General features: G+C 49.2%; 1 protein-coding gene across 3 annotated transcripts in view; it reads right to left on the reverse strand.

Annotated features, from left to right (window-relative positions):
• LMF1 (lipase maturation factor 1) overlaps window positions 1-24,580 on the reverse strand; it is a 139,978-nt gene that overhangs the window by 93,954 nt on the left and 21,444 nt on the right. For all 3 annotated transcript variants that reach the window (XM_071444891.1, XM_071444892.1, XM_071444893.1), the window contains exon 4: window positions 2,013-2,161. In XM_071444891.1, the coding sequence (XP_071300992.1) occupies window positions 2,013-2,161 (149 nt within the window). The remainder of the gene's footprint in view (window positions 1-2,012; window positions 2,162-24,580) is intronic.

Consider the following 24,580-nt stretch of genomic DNA (forward strand, 5'->3'; position numbering starts at 1 on the left):
CAACCCTTCCTCCAACATCCTCCTCCAAACCAGACCAGCTCTGCTCAGCGCAAAGTCCCAGTTTGTCAGAGCTCCACGTGGGGAAAGATCCCAAATATGAGGCACTGAGTGGGGGGAAAAGGGGCTGACAAGAGAAATCAGCCCCGTGGTTCAGGAAGGGAGCATGGAAAACAGGAGAGCACTGGGATGGGAACCTGCAGAGGAGGAGACACCACCTCTCCCACCCCCAAGGAACATTCCCAAAACGCTCTCCTAACACCCAGCACAAGGTGAGGAAAGCCCAGCTGCCCCCAGGGAATGCTGCTTGCTTGGAGGATTTCCCAAGGAAAGCCTCACCCCAAGCAGCCCAGAGAATCCCAGGAGAACCACGTGGGAAAGCTGAAATTCCTGCAGAAAACACCACCCCTGCCAATCCCACGGGGGAAACTCCTGCTGCACGTGCTGAGCTCCTGGCCAGCTCAGGGGGAAACCAAAGATGCACTGGGAGCAGGTGCACCTGGATTCCAGGAGGATCCTTCTCCTTCCCACTGCCTGCTGAGCTGTTCCCCCAGCCCAGGAGAAATCCTACACGACTTCAGGCCCCAGACATTAAAGATCCCATCCATCACTCGCTTGTGGGGGTCTCCATTTAATGACCTTTCCATGTTTCCCTCTCCTGTTGCTGTCAGTGATATATCAGTGTCCCAGGCACACAGGGACATGTCTCTTCCCAAAAATATCAGGAGTTATTGCTCTCCTGGCAAAGCTGAGAGCAGTGCAGGGATAATGGGAACAGAGATGTTTGGGAAGCACAGTTTTCCTTCGTATCCAGCCTGCCCCATAATTCAGAATTTATGAGACACATCTGCAGGAAAAAATCTCAGGCAGATCCCAGTTTAGAAGGAAAGCAGGAAGCAAATTGGTGATCAGATAAATTTTTAAGGAAATTGGGGATGTTTGGCTACACTTGGTGTCAATTCACTCCACAATCCACACGACAGCTGAGAACCACAGAATCCTGGGATCATTGAGGCTGGAAAAGAACTCCAAGATCATCATCCCATGACCAATCCCCACACTGTCAACCAGAGCAGAGCCCTGAGTGCCACATCCAGGCATTCCCTGAATCCAGAGAAGCATCAGGATCCTGGGATTCAGCCTGCATCCCTCAGGGTGTGCTGACATTTGGTTCAGATCCCATTGGTGAAAAATGCCTCAAAGAAAACCTTCACCCTGAGATCCCTGAAAAAATTGCAAGGCAAAATTCCAAAAAAACCCAACCACTCCTCCTACAGTGATGATCCTCAGCTTTCAAGTTTTGGGATGTTCTGGAAGGTCCAAGCAGATGGAGCCAATGGGAGAACGCCCCTGCCACGCCTTGATTTTAATTTTAATGGGATGTGTCAGGTCCTGATGGATTCCCTTACAAGCTGCTTGGGAATTCCCTCTGGCACCGGGACAGTTCTGCAGCAATTGCTCAGTTTGGAAGCACGGAGCAGAGAGTGACAGCTCAGGAAAGCAAAAACAAAGGAGAAGAAATCTGGGGAAAGCTGGGAATTACCCACAGGATTCCAACAGTCTTGTGGAAAAGCCACAACGCCCGAATTCCCTTCAATTCCTTTGGAAGAGCCCCTCAAGTGCAGCACCAACACATCCACACAGATCATCCCCTCCTGCTCTTTCTCCTCAAAACAAAACCAGGAGGGACCTGAAGCATCACGAGGACCAGAGAAGGAAGCTTTTCCTGGTTATTGGGAAAACTCCCAAACCAACAGATGCTGAGGTGCTGGATTGGGAAATTCCCAACTGGGATGGGACATTTGGGATGGGACATTCCTGCTGCTGGCACCTCCAAGAAGCCCAAGGGGAATTCCCACTCACAGCTCCGAGCATGATCCTGAAAATGGGAAAAACTCCCAAACCATTGGATCCTGAGGTGCTGGATTGGGAAATTCCCAGCTGGGATGGGACATTTGGGACGGGACATTCCTGCTGCTGGCACCTCCAGGGAGCCCAGGGGAGCTGCCACTCACCGCTCCCAGCATGATCCTGAAGATGAGCCAGCGGAAGCTCCAGATGACAATCCTGGAAGGAGGAGAGCCCTGGGGCAGGCGGGACAGGCTCCAGAGGGGGCACAGGAATATTCCCAGGAATCCTGTCTCCAGGAGCTGTGATTCCCATCCTGCAGAGCCAACAAGAAGTGAAGAAGGAAGTAATTATGGTGAGAGTGCTGGAAGTTATCCTGGAATTCAATTTAAGTGGAAGGATTAAAAACAAACAACACAGTGAATGGTTTTAAGGTTAATTTGGGGGAAATCAGGCAGCAGCTGCCCTAAAGCAGACATCCCACATGGGGGGGATTCGGGGGTTTGAAGCTTTGGGGTTGTGTTGCTCTTCTCCAAGCACAGACAACATAAAAGGGGGATTTTATAAAAATTAATAACTTCTATGAGGCTGAAAAAATGAGATTCAGGTGCCCTGGGAAGTGGCATGGGACAGGCAAGCAGTGCCACTGATTTCTCCAGTTGTGGATGGATCCAGCAGTGCCATGGACTGGGCTGGATTTTTGCCTAAATGGGGCAGCTTTAGCTTCAAAAAATAGCAATTAAGATCCCATTAGGTCTTATCACCATCAACATTCAGTGCAATGAGAAACTCAGAATTTTAATCACAAAAAAAAATCAAAATCGTACCAAAATTGTCCATTAGGCCACTTTTACCAATTGCTGGATTTTACCCATCCCTGGATTTAACCAAATTACCCTGGACTGAGCTCAAAGCAGAGCCCTTGGGATCCCACCATGAATCCATTCCCTGGATCCTCTGGAGCAGACAGACTCCACCTAATCCATGCAAATCTGTATTTTGCATTTTCTCCTCCATCCCAGCCTACAAATATTGCAATGATTATTCCAAGAGAGGCAGAACACACAGCTCTGTTTTGACAGGTGAAGTCCAACCCTCACCACGTCTGGAAGCACCAAATTATCCCTGCCAAAACTAAATTACTGCAGCTTTGTCCCACCTCCAATTATTCTGATTCTCAGATATTTCTGTGTGATAGAATTGTACTCTGAAACCATTTTTAAAAAAAGACATTAAATGGCACATTGGTGAGGAGGATTCCTGAAAATTCCTTGGTGGAGCCATTAAGGCACTGAAATTCTCAGCTATGTCAATTAAACCAGGCAGTGTCCATGGCTCCAGTTCATTCCCAAGGTTTCTCCAGGCACTTCACCAGTTTGATCCATAACAATTCCCTTCACCCAGTCCAAAGAGGCAGGAAAACACATTCCAAACCCATTCCAAACCCAACCATCCCTTCCAGCTTTGGCCTGAGCCCCCTGATCCCCCACCCCAAGATTTTTCCAGCCCTTGACTTGATGTTGTCACACAAGAAAAACCACTTTGAATGTGCTTGAAAGTATTTCCAAGAACAGTAGTGAAACCTCCTTTTTTTTTTTTTCTTTAATCTTCATGTGCAAAAACCCCTTAAATCAAGATGCAATTTTAAAACCTCAGATTATTACACATCAAAGCCATTTAAAACTCCCTCTCCTCCCTCCACACAGCCCCTGGTTCCCAGCACAGCCCCCCCAGATGCCCAAATTAATGGTTCTGGGAGGAGAAGTAAGGAATATTGTCCTAAAAAGCAGCTGCAGCAGGAAAGCACCGGCTCATCCCAAAAGTGAAAGGTTAATTGTGCCTGAACCCAGCTCCGGGGCTGACTGGCACCAAAAGGGTCGTAGATCTCCCTCATTCCTGCCGGCACAAGAATCCCACTGTTATCCCTGTTTTCATATGGAAATCACCACCCTGCCCTGCTGGGGATGGGTGTCGGGGTGGGATCCAAACTCCTGCATCCCCGTGCATCCATTCCCTCGGAGAGCAGCACTGCCCTCACCCAGCAGGGCACAGCAGCAGCTCTCCCTGCTTTGTTTTTAACCCCAAGTGCCAGCCAGGGGCACGGAAGGATGCTGGCATCCTGCAGGACGATTCCCGCACATCCCACGGCTCCAGGAGGATGCTCCCAGCACCGAGCCAAGCCAAGCCTTCCTGGCATGGCCTAGAGCACGAGTTCAGCCTTGCACCTGTGCTTTTATCCCGAAGGGATGGGCTGGAGCCCTGGCACCAGCTGGCACAGCAGGATGGAGCCGTGCCGGGAGCAGCACGGAGTAAACAGCGCTGCCAGCTGCCGGGCACAGCCCCGGCACCCCCGGCTGCTCTGCAGCTAAACCGGCCCCAAGCTGGGCTCAACGGCCACTGCAGCCAGGGACAGACTCTCCTCACAGCCTGGGACAGCAGCCTGAGCCCCAAAATTCACCCAGTGTGGGGTTAAATCCTGCCTGGCTCCGGCTGCTCCCCGGTGAAGGCATGAGGGGCTGTGCTCCTGCCTCAGGGTCCTGCTAAAACCAGGTCTAGGGCAGATAAGCTGGGAGAGGCTCTGATTTATTCACAACCACCTTCCTGAGGGATGGGGTCTCCACAGCTGCCCACGTGGGATCAGTTTTCTGATCCATCCATCCCATTCTGTGGGATTCATCACCCACTGTGCTTCTTCCCAACCTCCGTCCATCCATCCATCCATCCATCCATCCATCCATCCAATCCATCCAATCCATCCTCACCCTGCACCTCTCCTGGCCTCTTCCTTCCCCATCCAGCACTCATCCTGACTGTAATCTGTCATTCCTAGAAAAACGTTAAGCTTGGAGAAGGCCTCCAAGACCCCCGAGCACACTCCTCTTTCAGGCTTCATCTCGTGCATAAAAAGTGCTGCTGGATGCTGCTCCATGGCCACTGGAAGTGCTGGGGGTACTGGGACTATCCCAGATGCTCCTGTGCTGTGGTTTCTATAAAAATCCCAGCTCAATCAGGAAGATTTGAGGAGATGAACATGTTGAACAGCACAAGTGAATCCACAGCTCAGCAGACGAGGGGGGAGCTGGGCTCAGCTCACCCTCACTGGGCTGTAAGATGATACCAGGCCCAAGATTACCAAATCCATCAGCAGAACCTCCCGTTCCTCCCCGCTGACTCACACACAGTTGTTCGCATCTGCCCTGAAAGCCTCAGACTCCAAATCCTTCAGATTCTTAGACAGCTCTGAGGCTGGAGCCACGTCCCTGCTGAGGTTTGAGTGTTGTCACCTCTGAACACCACTCAGGGGCTCACAGAGCCCAAACACGCTGGGACACCTGAAGGGACCAGCCAGGTCACCCCACCTGAGGAGCACCTGGTTCCTCACTGACCCTCCCAGCTCATGAACTCCAGGATTTCTCCAGGGTTCCTCACTGACCCTCCCAGCTCAGGAACTCCAGGATTTCTCCAGGGTTCCTCACTGACCCCCTCAGCTCATGAACTCCAGGATTTCTCCACAGTTCCTCACTGACCCTCCCAGCTCAGGAACTCCAGGATTTCTCCAGGGTTCCTCACTGACCCTCCCAGCTCAGGAACTCCAGGATTTCTCCAGGGTTCCTCACTGACCCTCCCAGCTCAGGAACTCCAGGATTTCTCTCCCGGATTTCACCCTCCTCTTGCTGCTATCACATGGGAGCGGTGATGAAGGTGATGAAGGTGAGGAAGGTGATGATTTAAGGTCCCTCCCAGCCTGAGCCATTCCAGGATTCTAGAGTGAGATGTGTTTGCTGAAGTGGCAGTGCCAGGAGGTGAACACAGCCACATCCTCCATGTGCACCAAACACCCTGGGAAGCACATCCCAAACCCTCCTCCAACTGCAGCAATTCCCACCCCTGACATTTTGTAGGGCAGCAGAAAACACAGAGAGGAAGGAGACATCTCCATGGCCTGGGGGGACTCGGAGAAGAAACTGGGATAGAATCATGGGATAATTTGGGTTGGAAGGGATTTTAAAGCCCATCCAGTGCCATCCCTGCTGTGGCAGAGACACCTTCCACTGTCCCAGGCTGCTCCAAGCCCTGTCCAGCCTGGCCTTGGGCACTGCCAGGGATGGAGCAGCCACATCTGGGACAGTCCCACTTTGGGGCTGTGGGATGAGAAGGCAGATATTGGAGTTTCAGGACATTGGGAGCTTCAGGAGCATCCATCTGGAAGCCATGGAGCATCCCAAAACCAATGAACAATCTGGGAATGAAGTGAGCAACGATCTCCAGTACCATTCCCCAATCCTGGAGTTTGGGAGGTTAAACCCATCCCATAAACAGCAGCAAACCCCATCAGGGCTCCCTCCAAGAGACAATTCCCATCCTCCAAGCCCCAGCCAACACATCCTTATTCCAGGGCTCACTGATACTGCTGGGAACGAAAGGGTCACGTTGTTGACCCACCTGCTCCTGTTTTCCTCACTTGGATCTCGTCAAATTTCAGCAGCTGCAGGGCAGCACAAAGCCCCCCATTGTTATCTCTGGCGCAGCCGGAGAGGGAGCCACGGGCTGGGTTTTTTTGGGGGAGAAAAAAAAGGGAATAACATCAACCTCCGATGGCGGCTGCGCCCGCCCCACACGCGCTCCGAGGGCTCGGGACACGCTCGGAACTTGGCGTGGCAAAATCCATGGTTTGGGATTTTCCAGAGGTCTCTGCTGGGGCAGGGGAGGAGCAGGAACAGGAGGAGGTGCTGGAGGGGAGGAGGGAAGGGAAGAAGCAAACCCCAAACCTAAACACACTTTCCCCCTATTCCTTTTAGGGTTTTTTCCAAGGGTTTTGCCTCTTCCAAACGCTCGAGCCCCTCGTGCAATGGAGGGTTTGTATTTGTAGCTGGACATGGAGTGATGTCCACTTTTCATCTTTATTATTTGCCATAAATAAATTCACTATCCCAAGTCAGCACAGCCTGGCCATGGCTGCAGAGGAGTCAGCACAGTCCTTTCCCCCAGTCTCCTCATCCTAAACCATTCTGTTGGACAATCAGGGAGAAAGCAGGGAGAGAGGGAAGGGCTGAAAGCCTTCAGAAGATAAAAATCAGGTTCAAGAATAATGAATTTTCTTCTTTTCTGTTTTTCTGACTCAAAAATATCACCTGGCCAAAATCAACCCTCCTACCTGGCTATGCTAGAAAGAGCTCATGTGATTAATTCTTATTAATTCCCCTTCCTAAAGCACAGGATAAGGCGAAAACAGCCAATTGTTTCTCTTTGTACAGAAACACCCACACATCAAATTTACCCAGAGCATGTCTGCACGGCACAGACAAATGCTGCTCTAACAGATCCTGATTTTCCAGCTCCCAGTGCAGCTGTCTCCCTATGGATATTGTGTGTCAGACAGCCCAGCAGCCAAGGGGAGGCAGATATCCAATCCAGACTGACTCGCCCTGGAATCAGACCTTGCTCTGAGCCCACCTCCCCAAAACCCAGCGTGGTTTGGTTTCAGCTCGGGCCTAAAGCACCTGTTGGGAATATCTGAGCTGTGCTGCAGAACCAGGGATTTATCCCTGCTCCAGGGTCTGGATCACTCCTGGTTTGGGGGGTGACTTTAAATCCCAAATGACATTTTGGGATTGAACCTCTGCAGGCTTGCAGCACCCACAGCCCTCCAGCCCAACCCCAGGACACCACAAACCCAAGATCTGACCCAGCTCCCCACAGCCAAACCCATCTTCAACCACCATTATTAAATATTTCCCATTTCTTGTTCAAAGTCACCTCAGCCTGGGGATACTTCACATTTCTGCAGCCACCAGAAAAAGTTCTGGCTGTTGTTGGAAGATTTGGGAGAACGTTAGCAGGAACTTTTGTACTTAAAGTATAAACTACACAGAAAAAAAAAATAAAATTTAGCATAAAAACTTTTAAAAGCTTCCAAGTGCTCTCCAGGGTAGTCATTAGGAACTACTTAGGTAACAGGAGGGTGATAACTGGGAGTTAATGCAGCGTTAAATTAGCCCTCCTTCCATGCAGAACTTTAAGTGACAGAGGAATCAGTTGGGAGGATTTTTATTTTATTTTTTAAATAATGAAGTTAATGGATTTCCTGTTTTTAGCTCTGTGGGCGGCTGTCAATTTGAGGGATCTGTACATACTGGATTTAATTACTCTGTCTTCAAGGAAGGAAAATAAGTTCAGCCCTGTTCCTATGAACAAGCAGGAGCTCTCCAGCTTGGCCTCAAGGTGAGGAGAAGGTGCCCACACTGGGCAGGGAGGGTGAGGTGTCCCTGGAGATGGGAAACAGCATTCCCTGAAATCCTCCTGTCCAGAGAATTTGTGGCTGCTCCATCCCTGGCAGTGCCCAAGGCCAGGCTGGATGGGGCTTGGAGCACCCTGGGACAGTGGAAGGTGCTGGGGTTGGAACTGGATGAGCTTTAAGGTCCTTCCCAACCCAAACTATTCCAGGATTCTCAACATCTTGAGCATCCCAGAAAACCCTCACATGGCAAATGAGCTGTGCCTCAGATCCCAGGGAGTGAGGGGAAGGAGCCCAGGAATGGCTCAGAGCCCAGACAGGGCAGAGCATTCCTGGGGTTCCCCCTGATTTAGAGGCTGGCCAAAGAAAGGGGCAGGGTCCCAGCATGATTTAAGCTGGAAAAGACCTCCAAGGTCATCAAGTCCAACACCAGACACTTCCCATCTAACTCAGGCCATGTTTTCCCAAATTATGGGAGACCAGGATCCAACTCCCTGCTTTGAAACAAATGCTGGAGACAATTCCAATGAACTTGGCAACGCTTCAATCTGAGCCTCAGTGCAGGAGAGCTCCACCCCTGGCAGTCACCCAGGCCAATTCACCTTTCCTGATGGAAACCATGGAATGCCAGGATCACAAAACTTGGGAAAGACCTCCAGGATCACCAGGCCCATTTTTGGAAAAAAGATTACAAAATCCCATAAAAACGAAGGTTGGGAAAGCCCTCCAGGACCATCGAATCCGAGCTGTGCCTGATTCCCACCTGTCCCCAGCCCAGAGCACTCAGTGCCACCTCCAGGAGTTCCTTGGACACCTCCAGGGATGGGCACTCCAGGCCTCCCTGGGCAGCCCCTTCCAAAGCCTGACCACCTTTTCTATGGGGAAATTCCTGCTGATGTCCAGCCTGAATAAAAGCAGAGCTTGTGAACACCCAGCCCCTGTGTCCCACAGGGAAATGGGAAGGGCTGGAAGGGCCTGGCTGAGAAATGGGAACAGCCAGGCAGGAGAGGCCAGGGAGAAGTGACACCAACCACCAGGAGCAGGTGATCACAGCTACAAATACATGAAAAACAGAAAAGCTGAGATCCTAAGGCACCTCTTCAGCACCACACAAGGACACAGCAGCTCATTCCCAGCCTTTTGCACAACCTGCCACTCTCATCCCATCTGTTCCTCCCAGCCAGGCCCTGTGCCATGTGCCCAGGGAGCTGAGCTGCTCCAAACAGGTGTTAAATCTGGCTGTTAAATCTTTCTTCTTTTCTGGCAGCTTCAGAACCCATGAGCAGCTGTTCCCCCTGATGCCTTCAGTCTGAGCTTTCCCATTTCCCAGATTCTGCACTGCATTGGTCCATGACTCTGAACTCCATACAAAGTGTCAGCAGTTCTCCTCACAGCTCAGTCACACAGAACAATCCTTTTCCTTTTCCAGCCCCAGAACCAAGGACACCACTGCAGCTCCAGGCCCAAAAGTGCAAACAACAGGGAATGGAGGAGAGCAGTCTGGGAGGGTGGGACTGCATCACCTGAGCTGGAACTGGACAATGAACCCAATATGGAAATGGACCAAAACTTAGCAAAGGGTGACAACTCCTGACCAATTGTCCATCTTGGGTGTAGCCATGGCTGGGCTCTTGTACTGCCCAAGGTGAATCCTTTGAAGGCCTTTTAAATAAATACCTATTTTATTCCTTTGACCTTTTTATTCCTTTAATTTTAATTCCTTCCTGTCCAGCTTCTGTTCCAGGCAGCCTCTCAAGGCTTCACCCCAACCCCACCTGCTCTCCTCCCCATCCCAAACTGCCATTTCCCACTCACACTCATGGCACCAACAAATGAAACCCAACACCACAAAGGCACCTGGCAAGGGCTTTTCCCAGCACACAGCAAGCCAGCCTCAAAATAAAAAGCAAATTAAACAAATTTCTCCTGCTGTGTCACATGAGGCCCCCACTGCCCTGTAAAGATTCAGTTTTATCCTCATGTAAGCACAAATTTCACCCTGAGTGTCTGCAGGAGATAAATCCAGGCCAGGGGATGCTTTTCCCCATGGATTTGAAGTGAATATCTCATGAAATATCATCTCTGCCTCCCTGATTTTTCTTCCTGAATGGTGCTTTTAAAGCACAGCTTGCATACAGAATAGGGTAGAAATTGTTGGGTAATTGATTGACCCCAAGGCAGATACCCCTGTCCAACACCCAAGAGACACAGGAGGGACCCCAAGGGTGGGATCTGAAAGGTCTGTGTGAGAATTATGGAATTTTTAAGGTTGGAAAACATCTCTTAAATCATCCAGTCCAATGATGAATCCAGAGCCACCATGCTCACCATGCCCCCAGGTGCCACCTCCACGTGGTTTTGGAACAGCTCCAGGGATGGCAATTCCACCACTGCCCTGGCCTTGACAACTCTTTCATGAGGATATTTTTTTCCTAAATTCTAAGAGAAGACCATGAGTGGTTTCTGATGGAATTTACCAGTGCAGAAGGAATTTTTTCATGGAAGGGGTTTCAGGCATTGGAAGTGCCCAGGGAGGTTTGGAGTCCCCATCCCTGGAGGTGTCCAAGGAATTCCTGGAGGTGGCACTGAGTGCTCTGGGCTGGGGACAAGGTGAGGACTTTAAATAGTCTTGGAGGTTTTTTCCAATCTGAATGATTCCAGGCATCCTGCAACATCTTTTACACCCAAAGCCTTAAAAAAATAAAACAACCCCAAACCAACCAAACAACAAAAAAAGATGCTATTTAAACAGGAGACCATGACAAAACCACTCCAGTACCTATAAATACGATTTTTCTGATTCTAAAAGGGGATTTGCTCTGTCCACACTCAAGGCTGTTTTTCAGGATTACAGCTAAATAAGAAAATGGGTATTGCCAGGTCCTTTTGGACATCCCTCCATCCCAGGAAAAGCAAACAGGAGTCTCCATTCAGCCCCATCCCTGATGGAACTCAACCAGCTCCGAGGAAGCTTCGGGGCTGGGAATCTGCTGTGATGCAGGGCTGCTCTCATCCAGGCCTTCTGCAACTCCATGAGCTCAGCAGTGACCAAAGTGACCCCAACACCCACAGGCTGAACCTCCAGGAACCTCCAGGAACAAAGGAAGGGGGAGCAAGAGGGAGGAGACCAAATGTGGATCTCAGGAAATCAAAAAGCTGCTTTCAAAAGCTGGTTTTAAAGAGATCTGAGGAGATGGAGGAGAGAGCAGCAGTGCTTTGGTGATTATGGGGCAAATGGCAAAAAAGTCAGCTGGGTGAGGAACTTGTTCTCTCCCTGCACAGGGCAAAGAGGAGCAGACAAACACAGAGGCAGAAATGTTGATGGTCAGACACCTGAATTAGGGGCCAAGGCTGAAAATCTGCCTGGTGATCCAAAACAAAAAAACAAAACAAAACAAAAAACAAAACAAACCCCCCCCCCCCCCCAAAAAAAAAACCACAAAAAACCCCCAAAAAACACACCAAAAACCAAACAAAAACAAAAAAACAAAAACAAAACAAAACAAACGCCACAAAACAAAAAAAACTAAAAAAAACCCCAAAAAAACCCCCACCCAAACCAAACAACGCAAAACAAAACAACCCAAAAAACCCCCCAAAAAATCAAAAACCCCCAAAACAAAACTAAACCAAACAAACCAAAAAAACAAAACAACAAAACAAAAAAAAAATTAAAAAAAAGAGAACCAGTCCAGCATCATTTCATAAAGTAACACAGAGTGCAGTGAGAATTCTAAGTCAGAGAAGCCTGGGATGGTTTGGGTGGGAAGGGATTTTCAATCTCAGCTCATCCCACCCCATTTCCATGGCAGGGACACCTTCCTCTGCCCCAGGCTGCTCCAAGCCCTGTCCAGCCTGGCCTTGGGCACTTCCAGGGATCCAGAGCAGCCACAGCTCCTCTGGGAATCTGTGCCAGGGCCTCTCCAGCCTCCTTTTCCCGGCTCCTGGAGGAAGTCACAAGGTTGGATAATCCAGCAAAAATCCACCAAGGGCAGCTCCAAACATCCTCCAGCCCCCACTGCAAGCACCCCAGAGCCTTTTGGTCCATTTACATATTAACTCCAATATGTAAATAGAGCAAAGCACAGAAAAGCAGTGTTTTCCCCCCAAAATTCCCATTTCCTGAGTCCTGCTGCCAGCTGGAAGGGCCCAGCAGCTCCATGCTAACACAAGCAAAGCTTTTCCTGTGCTGCTGGCAGCCTGGGTGGTGGCTCTGCCACGTGAGTGACATCACAGCCACTTGTGAGCACATTCCCCGCCATATAATTAAGGATTTTTGCTTCTCATTTGAAGCAGCAGCTTTTTACATTTCGCTGGAAACCGCTGGAATCGACCACATGAAAACAACAATCAGCCAGGGCAGTGACAAGTGATATTAAACAGCTCCTCACAGATGTCCCAGCACCACAAAACTTGTTCCCCCTGTAAGGAATCCAAATGACTTCAGTGCCTAAAATGAACCAGATGAATGATTTCAGTCCTCACTCTGCACTTATTAAATCAGGCTGAGAAATCCTGCAATGCTTTGGGGTGGGAGGGACCGTCCAGATCATCGTGTACATGCCCCAGAACAGAAGGATCCAGAAAAAAAACCACAAAAAACCCCAAAAAAGCAGGTTTTTACGTGTTCAGCAACACAAAACTAGCCTGGAATTGTAAAACTGTAAAAAGCAGATATAGCTCAGGGATTTTCCAGACAAATAATCATCCATGCCCTAAAAGCTGGGAAAATATCCTGCTTTAAGCCTGCAATTTCTAGTGGATGGCAGCACCTCTTGCTCCAAGAATGAATTCAATTTCTGGACAGAAATCACTGCCCAGGCTTTGATGCAAATGTTCAATCACTGATGGGGACCTTGTCAGGGAGGCTGGGGGCTGGGATCCCCTAACTGGAACCATGTGGGAAGGCAGCTGGAACACCAGCACTGCTTATCCTGGTGATTTATCAACCACCTGAGGCCACGTGTGGCACCCAGTGACACAAGAGGAGGGACAAACGTTCTGGTTAAAAATCATTTGAAATGAGAAAAGGGAACCAAATCCAAATTGAAAATACCTGTTATTTGTTAAAATAATTATTAAGCAGGCAGTTTTTAAATGGCATTGGGTTTTATACATTAAAAAATTCTGGTTTTCTTTTATAGAATCACAAGGATTTGGGCTGGAAGGGACTTTAAAAATAATCTAATTGCAAATTCTCAGTCGGGCTAGAAAAGGATTTAAGAGATCAACCCTTTATAAAGTGAGAGATTCCCACTCTAAGTGACCACATAAAAACAGATATTAAAGATGAATTATTTTTTGAAGTACCTAAAAATGTGGAAATAAAGAGAAGAGAGCACAGGCAAAGCTTCCCAAAGAAAGCAAAACTGCATTTCCAAAGATGAGCCCAGATCCCCTTCCTGATGCATCTGCAGAGAGGGGAGGTTTCAGCATCCATGGCATCCCAAGACTCAAAAATGAAATCAAACACTCCAAGATATTCCTGTACAGGATAATTTTCCAAAGGGAAAGTGCTGACCCTTAAAGAGCAGCACGTGTTGGGAGCTGCTTTAATTTCATTTTACTTTAAAACCTCACCAAGGAGAAGTTCCAAATGCTGTTTGTAACTGAGTCAGACTTAAAAGGTACTCAATAAAAACCTTCACTGATTTCTCCTGGCCATAAATCCAAAAGGTAAGATTGTGCAACACCAGTCCTTCATATTTAATAATAACAAACAGATGGGAAAATATTCTAATAAATCATGTGAACTGTCCAAGCTGTGTGCCAGAAAGTCCTGGCCAAATTCCCCGGCTCAACCATCTCTGGAGCATTTTCCCTGCAGATCTCTGAGCTCTCCCTGTTCCTGGAGGGGGAAATATCAGCATCCAGTGACTTTCTCTTAAAATAAATTTAAAAAGAGATGAAATCACCACTGGAGCTCCATTGTAGGGCTGACACAGCACAGCCAAAGACAAGGAAGGGATTTCCATGACAGAGAAGGAGCTGCAGCCTGGCTCAAACCCCCAGGATGGGGATTTACCCCTGCTCCAGGGCCTGGGTAGCTCCTGATTTGGGGGGTGGCTTTCATCCCAAATGACATTTTGGGATTCAACCTCTCCAGGCTTCCCAGCTTCCAGCTCCCACCCCGAGGGTCTGAGAGAAAACGCCTGGGAATCCTGGAGCCCTGGGGACAAAGCTCCTGCGCTGTGCCCAGGGATGGGCAGGAGAGTGGGGCTGGCCCCAGAGCCTCAGGCACAGCCATGGCATACCAGGGCCATCCTGATGCTGCAGGTTTTGGTTTTTATATTTTTCACGTTCTGTGCTGCTTTATTGTGTGTTTGTACTTCATATTAGGGGATGCTGAGCTCTGTGCACAGAGCAGGGAGACAAAACAATTCCTGCTCCAGCTGGGGACCAAGGACAAATGATCCAAATCTCAGCCCCAAGAGCACAAACAACGTGGGCTGGAGAGAGAAAAACAAGCAGGGTGGGACTGCATAACCTAAAGCTGTAATTGGACAATGAACTACAATATGTAAATAGATCAAAACTTCTAAAAATGTGAGACCTGATCCACTTTTGTGACCATTTTGGTTCATCTTGGCTGTAGCCCTGGCTGGGCTCTTGTGCTGCCCAAGGTGGATCCATTGAGGAGATCCTCTTAATAAATCCCTGCTTTATTCTTTATCTCTGTCCAGCCTCTGCTCTAGCTCAGCCTTCCCAAGGCATCAATTCCATGCAAACATCAATCCCAGAGCTGGCTTTGCTGCAGCTCACATTCAAAGGGTTGATTCTAAACCAGCAAATCTTGACTTTCAAGTGTTCTCCTCCTCTCCCTGGCCACTGTCTGTTTGAAAAGCTGAATGAGCCAGAAGAATGTAATTAGGAATGTTACCAGGAATATTAAGAAGCCATGTAAATGAGAATGGAAAATATTTACATTACATGTTGTGATAAAGGGGACAAAAAGTGGGATTTTAAGGCTTAGCAAAGGACAGATGGGAAGAGCCAGAGCTCTCATTATCCCCTCAGACACCTGCCTGGCATTCCCCTCCATCCCTCTGGGAATTTCTGTCTCTGCAGGCCGTGCCTTCCCTGGCTGGGACACCCAGCACAGCTGGGCCGGTCCAAGTGCGCTGACCCTGCCCCACATCCACGCCTGGGGTTTGCCCCTGCTGGCTCCCAACCTGTACCTAATGAGCACAAAGCTCCTGGCAGTGTCTGCCCTGGTGACAATCTGTGACAAAGGGCTCTGCTGTCACTCTGGCAGACACATCACAGGGATTGTCCCTTCCAAAAGAACATCATTCCCTCAGGAACCCCGACCAAGGGATAAGAACCATTTCTCTGGAGGTTTCTGCCCCTCATCCTTCACCTTTTCCATGGCTCTTTCCACCCAAGGATCCTTTCACACCTCCTCCCACTCTAAGCCACCACATAAGCACAGATATCAAAGAGAAATTATTTCTGAATTTCTAAAAATGTGGAAATAAAGAGAAGGAAGCACTGCAAAGCTCCATGTTTCTTACGGCTCCTTCAGGTGTCAAAATCCCCAATTTCGGCTCCTTCAGGTGCCAAAATCCCCCTGGAGCCTTCTCTCCTCCAGGCTATACCAAGGACAGGTAATTTTGGGGTGCATCCAGGCCCACCCTTCAAAAAGAACAGGAAAACACCAGAGAATTGCCATAAAACTTGGAGTTACTCTGAGCCCAGGCACGGGAGCTGAGGTGCAGCAGAGATTTCAGCTGGAATTTGCTTTGAAATCCTGACACTTATCTGCTTGGAGTAACAGCAAATATGTACCTTGGCTCCCTCCAGCTTCCCAGGGATGGCTGGGAGGAGGATGGCTTAACACTGCGGTTTCACCCGGCCTGGGATGGAAAAAAAGCCCATGAGAAAATGATTTCCCTGGCCTTAAAGTAAATAAATGAATCCCATTTCTTGAGGAGTTGCAGGGATGCAGTGAGGGGGTGGCCAGAAATATTTGGCTAGGTAGCATTGCCCTGAAATCAGGAATGGGAACATGAGTCTGGGACACCCCAGGGCTGGGGGAACAGCTCAGGAAATCGAGGCAGCCCACACAGGGCTCAGCAGGAAGCAGCCTTGTGTGCAGAGATGCCACAAATGACAGAAAAACACAAAATGTTTCGGCTCCCAGGAAATTCCTGTCAACAAACAAACCTTGGGGACAGCAGGAGAAGTGGCAGCTCCATTCCTGAGCTCCCTGGTGGTTTTGAGACACGGCCCAAGCACTTTGTGCTCTTTCCCTTCAGGTTTTGCACATTTGATCCTGGACTGATTTAACCCCACATCAGGAGTTCACATGATGCAGTGAAACCCCACAAAGTCCCTTCCAAGCCTGATTTTTTAATGATGCTCAGTCATTAATGAGCTCCTGCTCCCATTTAAAGGGAGGACAGGCAGGGGAACACAGAAAATCTGGTTGCTAAGAGTTCTTCACATGCACAACCTCACTAAACCACACAAATTCTGTTACCACTGAAGTCTAAATTTGTATTTATCTCTCAACTACAACATGTCTTCTCCCTAATTTAAAGATGGCAAGGCAAAAAGAACTGCAGCAATTCCAAAAATCCTGACTTTTCCTGTTGTGGACCCAGAAATCTGCTCAACCCCAGCTCATTCCCACAAATCATACCAAGGAAACATTTTTGGTCAAAGGGGCTTCAAGAAGAAATCCACAGACAGCTCCATTCATGGAGTTTGTTCCCTGCTCCAGGCAGATCAAGGAGTCTGGATTTAGAGGAAGATCAAACTTGACCTCTGGCTCTCACTTCCACCAGTTTTGATGCATGAAGAGAACACAGAAAATGCAATAAACCTCAAAATAGAGACTTGTGAAGAATCTCAGAGAATTCCAAGAAGGGGCTCTGCCAGCATAAATACAATTAAACAATATTTAACCTTCAGTAGCATCAAGCTGTCAAATAAATATCCCTAAGAAGACAACTTAAAAGAAGGGAAAAAAACAATCCCACACCATTCTTTCTCCTCCTTCCTGCAGGAAAAAAAAGGGATAAGAATAGATAAGAACACAGGACAAATGTCCTGGAAAAAAGCCTTAATTTTATTGCTCAAACCAATGGATTTTTAATCTGTGGCCAAAAGAAAATACCACATAGGAATGGGCAGGAAAATGGATTTTTTTTTCCATTTTTATTGCAATGTTGTGCCTGCTTCCAGCTGGGATCCTGCAGGGAGATGGAGAAGGTGCTCCAGACCAAAAGCTTTTCCAGTCCTCCCACTGATTAATAAAAGACAAAAAAATAATCATTTAACCTGACCCAAACGTCTTCTCCGCTCATCAAATATTCCTGATGGAAAGCAACCAAAATCCACAGACTTCCACCCAAACTTCCACACCCCAGATCAATTAACAGCATGGAGAATACCCCAAGAGTTGGATTTCTTAAAAAGGGTCCAAGCTCCCTCTGAGCTCCCCACACAAGTCCCAGCTGCCCTGAGGTGTCCAATGCCAAGATCTCAACGCTTTAATTAATAATTCTTCCACAGAAGAACATCCACCAGGACCCATCATCCCCAGGAAAAATGGAGCTCCAAAAACTCCATGGGAAGAGCTGGAATCACCCTCATCAATCACTGCCAGAAAACCTTTATGGGATGTAGATCAGGGCAGAAGAAGGGCATGGAATGGGAAGGAGCCACAGATAAATCAGAAGTTGGAAGTGACAGTGGATAATGGAAAAGAAAAACTCCAGCAGCTCCTTGGATGCCCTTTGGTTTATTGTGATTATCCAGGGGTTACTCTGCACATCAAGGTTTATTTAACTTCAGGAAAGCACAAAAATAAAAATCAAACTTCTTCCCCCGTGCCAGACCTGAACTTTGGATGGAAGCAAGCCCTGAAGGCAGCTCTGCCCAGCTCTCATCCTGCCTCCATCAAAAGCCTGGAGCCAGCACAGGGAATTCAGACAGCTCCATGCTGAGAGGTGTCAGCCTGGGGGAGCCAGCCCTGCTCCACTGTTTGCACTGGAGCCTCCCCAGCTTGCCTGTCTCACTAAAAACCAGGAGAAAACCTCCCTATCTCCCACTCCTGAGGTGGATTCTGCTCTTAGGTGGGCTCTGGGCTCACAGAACATTCCCTAGAGCTCGTTGTCTCCAGGTGAAGCCAAGCAGGTGGATTTTCCCTGCCTGGAGTTTGGGACAGCTGGCAAACACTGCAGGGACACAGAGCGCCAGAATTGCCTGGCATCTCAAGATCCTTCAAGCACAAAGGTTTAAAACCCAGCAGAATTCCATAAATCAGGCAGAGGCCAGGCTGGACAGGGCTTGGAGCAACCTGGGACAGTGGAAGGTGTCCCTGTCCATGGAACAAGATGAGCTTTGAGGTCCCTTCCAACCCAAACCATTCCATGATTCCATAAAATAAAGCCAATGTCCTCTGCAGCTGCTCTCACACCTGCCAAAAATCCTCTTTAAAACGCTCGTCTGGGTTTGGTTTTTTAAAAAAAAATAGAGCAAAAGGCTGAAAATAATCCCACAATTCAACATTTACAGGAGCACTTTGTGGGGGTATTGCAGGTCAGCCTTGCTGGGGGACTTTGCTCTGGTTTCCCAGAGGGAAAACTCCTCCTTTGTAATGAAATGGGAACAACCAGAAGAGGGAGAAGCAACAACCCCCAGGATATTTGTGACCACAGCTAGAGCAGGCTCAGAGCAGCCCCACATCCCTGATTTGCTTTTCCAAATCCCTCTGTGCCACAGGGCACAGGAGAACCCTGCAGGTGACAGTGGCCATGCCACACCTCCCATCCCAAACCCCATCCCAGCCCAGGTGGGGCTCAGCTTTCCTGCAGGATGCACAAAAGGAGGATTATATCCTTGGGGTCATCAAAATTCCCACTCCCTGAAGGAGTGGAGGAATTAATCGCCCCCTCCCAGCCTCATTCCAGCTGGGCAATTCCATGGGATCTCCTCAAACCCCAAAGAAGTGGGAGCTGTGTCAGGTCACCCTGTGCCACCCTGAGCACTGTCCCCAGGCATTGTCACCCCAGCTGAACTCCAGCCCAGAGTGGTGGCAGCAGTTTGGTGCTGGGCAGCACTTCCCTGGTTTATAATCCATTTGGAACAAGCTTTTCTTGTTAAAAAAATCCCTTTTTTAGCACAAACACGGAGCAATCAGCCCACGTTGGGACGTTTGGACACCAAATCCTCCTCACAAAGTGAGCTGCAGGTCAGAGCCACCTCGCTGGGAAAAGGCTGCTGTAAGATTTTGATGTTTTTTTAAGAACTGAGCTGGCACTTGCCTGAACCCCAAGCCTGTTCCTGCTCCTGCACAGAAGGGAACTGGGAGCAGGCAGAAAGCCTGGGTTTAATGGGAGGCTTAACACAAATCCAGGGAAAGCTCAGGAGAGATAACAGAGAGGCTCCTGCAAGATAAGAACAAGTGCTGGCTTGATAAGGAGCCCAGGAGAGCTCAGGGCCAGGATCAAACTCTGCAGGTGAACCTGAGAGCAGGTTCAGTCCTACACACCAAGAGCAATTACAGCTAATTAAACTAATTGCCTTTCTCCTAGTGTAGAATAATGAATGGTTTGCATTGGAAGGGACCTTAAAGCCCATCCAGTTCCAATCCCAAAACTCTCCACCATCCCAGGGTGCTCCAGCCTGGCCTTGAACATTTCCAGGGATCCTGGAGCAGCCACAGATTATCTGGGAAAGCCATTCCAGCCCCTCCCCACCCTCAGAGGGAGGAATTCCTTCCCAATATTCCATCCATCCCTGCCCTCTGCAGTTTAAAACCACTGCCAGCTGCTCTGTCATGATCTGCCCCTACAAAAAGTCCCTCTCCCTCTTTTTTGACCCTATCCAAAGTCACCCCTCAGTTCTGCTCCAACAGCCAAACCCTGAGCTGGAACACCAGATAGGAACAGGAGGGAATTCCCTCAGCCACATCCAACACCAGACACTTCCCATCTAACTCAGGCCATGTTTTCCCAAATTATGGGAGACCAGGATCCAACTCCCTGCTTTGAAACAAATGCTGGAGACAATTCCAATGAACTTGGCAACGCTTCAATCTGAGCCTCAGTGCAGGAGAGCTCCACCCCTGGCAGTCACCCAGGCCAATTCACCTTTCCTGATGGAAACCATGGAATGCCAGGATCACAAAAGTTGGGCTCACCAGGTCCATTTTTGGAGAAAGATCACAAAATCCCATAAAAATGAAGGCTGGAAAAGCCCTCCAGGACCATCAGCCTGCGGGAGCCAGCCCTGATCCATTGTTTGCACTGGAGCCTCCCCAGCTGGTCTTTCTCACTAAAAATCAGGAGAAAAACCTCCCTATCTCCCACTTCTGAGGTGGATTCTGCTCTTAGGTGGGTTCAGGGCTCACAAAACATTCCCCAGAGCTCGTTGTTTCCAGGTGAAGCCAAGTTGTGGCCTGGTGAGTCCCAGCTGTGCCTGATCCCCACCTTGTCCCCAGCCCAGAGCACTCAGTGCCACCTCCAGGAATTCCCTGGACACCTCCAGGGATGGGCACTCCAGACCTCCCTGGGCAGCCCCTTCCAAAGCCCAACCACGTGAATTCTGCCCGAATTTCTCCCAAGAACACAACCCCAGCCCGCCAAAGGCATTTCTGTTTGTTTCCTTTTTCTCGAGGCCAGGCCAAAAGGCGGTCACAAGAGCAGAGCAGGAACAATCTGCTCAGGGAAAGGCTTTCCCCCTTTCTGCAAGGCCAGCGTTCCCATTCCACCCACTTACATTCCTGGATTAAGGGAAAATAAAATCACATCCGCAGGCCGGCCGGCAGTGACACAGGTCGAGGTCCAGGAACATGGCAAAGGGCTGGAAGAGAATCCCAGGCATGGAAAGCTCTTTGGAGAAGTCCTACGCTCCTTCCAGCACCACCGTTTCCATCAGGCCTCGTTAAGGAGCATTTTATCCCTTCAGCTCATTTGCATAATTGCCGCAATCAAAGGCACTACTTTACAGTAATAACTTTAATGGCAGATTTTTCCTCAAACATCCTTTTTTAAATGCACCGAGGTGAGGTCGGTGCAGCCATGTGCCAGGAGAAATCCAGGCAGGAGGTGACCCTGGGGGAGTGTGGGGTGTTGAGAGGGACCAGTTGCTTTTTGTTTTGGGATTGTTTCTGCTCAAGGTGCATCCCAGAACTGAAATATTTGTCAATTAAAGAGCACCCTAATTGGTACATTGGGACTTTCCTGGTTTTTTGCCCCATTAATTTGCTACTATTGTCTTATTAGGAGGGAATCTGGCTCGTTTCCAGGCTAAAGCCAGGTTTTGGAAAGGAGAGTCCAAATCTCAGCCTTTGGTTTGGCTTTACAGAAATGGGATGGTTGGGTTGGAAGGGACCTTAAAGCCCATTCCATTCCAGCCCCTGCCATGGGCCACCTTCCACTGGAGGTTTTTCCTGAAAATTTGGAGCTCTGGCCTGTATCCCTCAAATCCATGGAGAGAAGAGCATGGAGATAACATCTCCAAAGCTTCAGCAGCCTTGTAAGGTTTATTTTGAAGTCAGGCAAGAACCACTGGCCTAATTTTTAACATAAAACACAGACACAGAGAAAACAAGCTGAGATCCAACTGGAAGCTGACAGCAGAAGGCAGCTGGGATTTCCACCCTGCAGCTCCTGTGTCCTCCAGAAAACCCAATTTCCCCTCAAACCCCAGCTGCTCCACCAGTGCATCTCCAGCTCCATGGTGCTGGCATGTTCCTCATGGAAAGCTTCTCCAGGACCACGGGAGCGTCGTGGCCTTGCCCAAGCGGGCTCCACACCTCCTCCCTGGGCCAGCAGAGGATTTGGGGGAACACTTCCCCTCTAGAATGGGAATAATGGTGTTTTCCTCACTCTGAGCCTGACATCTTTACTTTTCCCCCCTGGAAATATTTCTCAGCCCCACTTTACAGGCCCTGAAGCAAAACCTTGTTTCCAGTTCTGCTGGGAACAGCTGCTTAGCACGCAAGGGAACGGGCAGCAGCTCTCCATGCCAAACAGGGAATGTTCTGGGAAGAAATGAGGAATTCAAGAGAGGTGGTGTGGCCTGTGGCCCTGCTTATTCAGTGTTCCCAGACACAAGCTGATGCAGCTTGGCTGTAGCAGGTTTCTGATAGCAGATATCAACCACCAGGCTCCCAAAACCAAGCCTGGCTCAAGCCAAGGCCCCGCTGCCCTTTAATGCAGGCCTAACAGCATTAAACCCAAGCACAGGGCGAGGCTGGGCAGGGAATCAGACAAGGCATAAATTAAAGCAGAGGATATGAATTCCGTGCAGGCTGCAGCACTGGGGTTAACGTGGGTCTGGAAGCAGTTTAGGGAAAACCTGGAGTGGCTAAGGGCCAGCTCTGAGCTGAGCTGCTCTGGCCTAATCGTTTCCTTCAGGCAGGCTACTCCAGCTCACTAATAGGTTTTAATAAAAACTTCCAATTGGGCCAGTAAACCCCTCATTAAGCTGTTTTTAAAGCATGAATTTAAGAGGGCCGGGGGTAAAAGGTCAGGGGGAGTTTTTAATTCAGACCGGCTGGCAAAAGGTGCTGTTGTGATTGAAAACACCAGAGTTCAAGTGTCCAGGGCCACATAAACATCCGACTCTGTCACTAGACCTGCTTAAGTGACAGCTTGAAAAATAGATTTAATAAGACAGAGAGAAAAGTTTCCCACTCTTACAGCAGCAATAGGAACAGCAGATCCCAATATTAGGCAGGAATGGTTGGGAAGCAGCTCCAGCCCTCCCATCCCGGTGTGGGGAGGTGAATAAAGAGCAGCCCATGGCCAGCTGGGTGTGCAGCCATGGCCAGGGGCTCTGGGGGTCAGGGTGTCCTGCTGGGATGCAGCAGAGTTCTCTGGGAATAGCATGGAACAGCCCAAGCCCGTGTCCTGTGCCAGGGTCTCCCCACACAACCAGAGCCTGGGGATTCTGTGCTGTCACAGAATCCCACACTGGACTGGGCTGCAAGGGAGCTTTAGGCTGGTCCAGCTCCACTTCCATGGGCAGTTTCCCATTATCCCAGGTCTGCTCCAGCCTGGCCTTGGACTCTCCCAGGGATGGAGCAGCCACAAAAAGCCTTCAAAATAAGGGAATTCACCTGGGCAGCCTCCCCCACTGCAGAGGGGGCTGCAGCAATCTCCAGCTCAGCTCTGAGCAGAGCTCAGCCCATGCCCACCTTCAGCCAAGCTTTGAACCTGCACCCGTCAAGTTTGACCTCAGTTGTTGCATTTTCCTCTCGTTTTCCTCCATGACCACCACAGGAGCTGCTCTCCAGGCTGCAGCAGCTAAAGGAAAACTTCCCCCCTTCCCTGGGAACACTCACAGAGCAGAGACATCTCCTCCATCTCACCCAGAACCCCAGCTGTGCACTCGAACATTTAATTTTATGTCAATGCACATCTAAAATTTGAGATCCCTGAAGACCTTTTAAAAGAAAATCCTCCTTGGAACAATTTGCATTGAAGCAAAGAGTGAGGATTTAACAAGTGATGGAGAATTACAAATACTCAGCTCTCAACTTTTTATTCTACTTCTAATCAAAACACACTTCAGCTCAAATTCTGAGCTAATAGATGCAATATCAAATTGGGGGGCATTTTGGGTAGGAACTCAGTTATTTGCTCACTCCATGTTTACAGATAATGGGGGAAAAACCTCCAGAGTTTGTTCAGGGATTGTCTTTTCTCCACACCAAAATTAACAAGGAAGTTTACTGGGGGAGGGAGGGGGGGGGGGAAAAAAAATTCTGCTTTTAAAATGTGCTTCTAATTCTGGCCTGCAAGGAGAGCAGGAGCCAGGCTCTCTGGAATGATCCCTAAGGAAACATTTGCTTTGGCTCCACACAGGACACTCTGGAGCATCAGGAGTCAAATGGGATCAGCTGCTCCTCCATCCCTTCTGTTTAATGATCCCATTGATAGCCACGAGGGCAGCAGAGGCATTCCTGCCTTTCCTGCCTGCTCCCTGCTGGGAACAGGGGTCCTGGAACCACTGGGATAATTCAGGATCTCTCTGGAAAGTGACCTCATTTTCCCTGGATTTTCACTCTACACAGATCCATTCCATCCTTGCAACTTTCCTGTTTTTAACTTTCCCAAAGATCCAGCCATCCCAAAAATCCAGCCAGGAACAGCCTCACCAGAACTGTGCCCTTCCAAAAATAAGGAGGAAAAGTAGCCCTGGATCTGTGCCCATCCCCAGGGAAGGACCCAGGTGCCCTCACCACCCCACTGGCTCCAAAGCCAGGTTTACACCAGAATAACAATAAACCAAGCCTGGAGTGATCCCAGCTCAGCTGATTCCAGGCCTGGCTGATGCCCACTGCAGGATCTGCATCCCAGAGCAGCTCCTCAGCTTCCAGGGATGAACAGCCCAGCCTGGGGCTCTGCATTCCTGGTTCCCAGCTCCTTCCCTCCAGTGAGGAGGATTTTTAATCGCTTTTCCCCACCAGGACTAAGAGCAAAGAGCAAAACCTGTGGCAATACCAGTTGATCCCACAGCTTGTTGCTATTTTCAGGCTCT

This window comes from Agelaius tricolor, unplaced genomic scaffold (genome assembly GCF_023055355.1).
Source record: "Agelaius tricolor isolate 1412-34295 unplaced genomic scaffold, bAgeTri1.0.p SCAF_19, whole genome shotgun sequence".
Lineage (NCBI taxonomy): Eukaryota > Metazoa > Chordata > Aves > Passeriformes > Icteridae > Agelaius > Agelaius tricolor.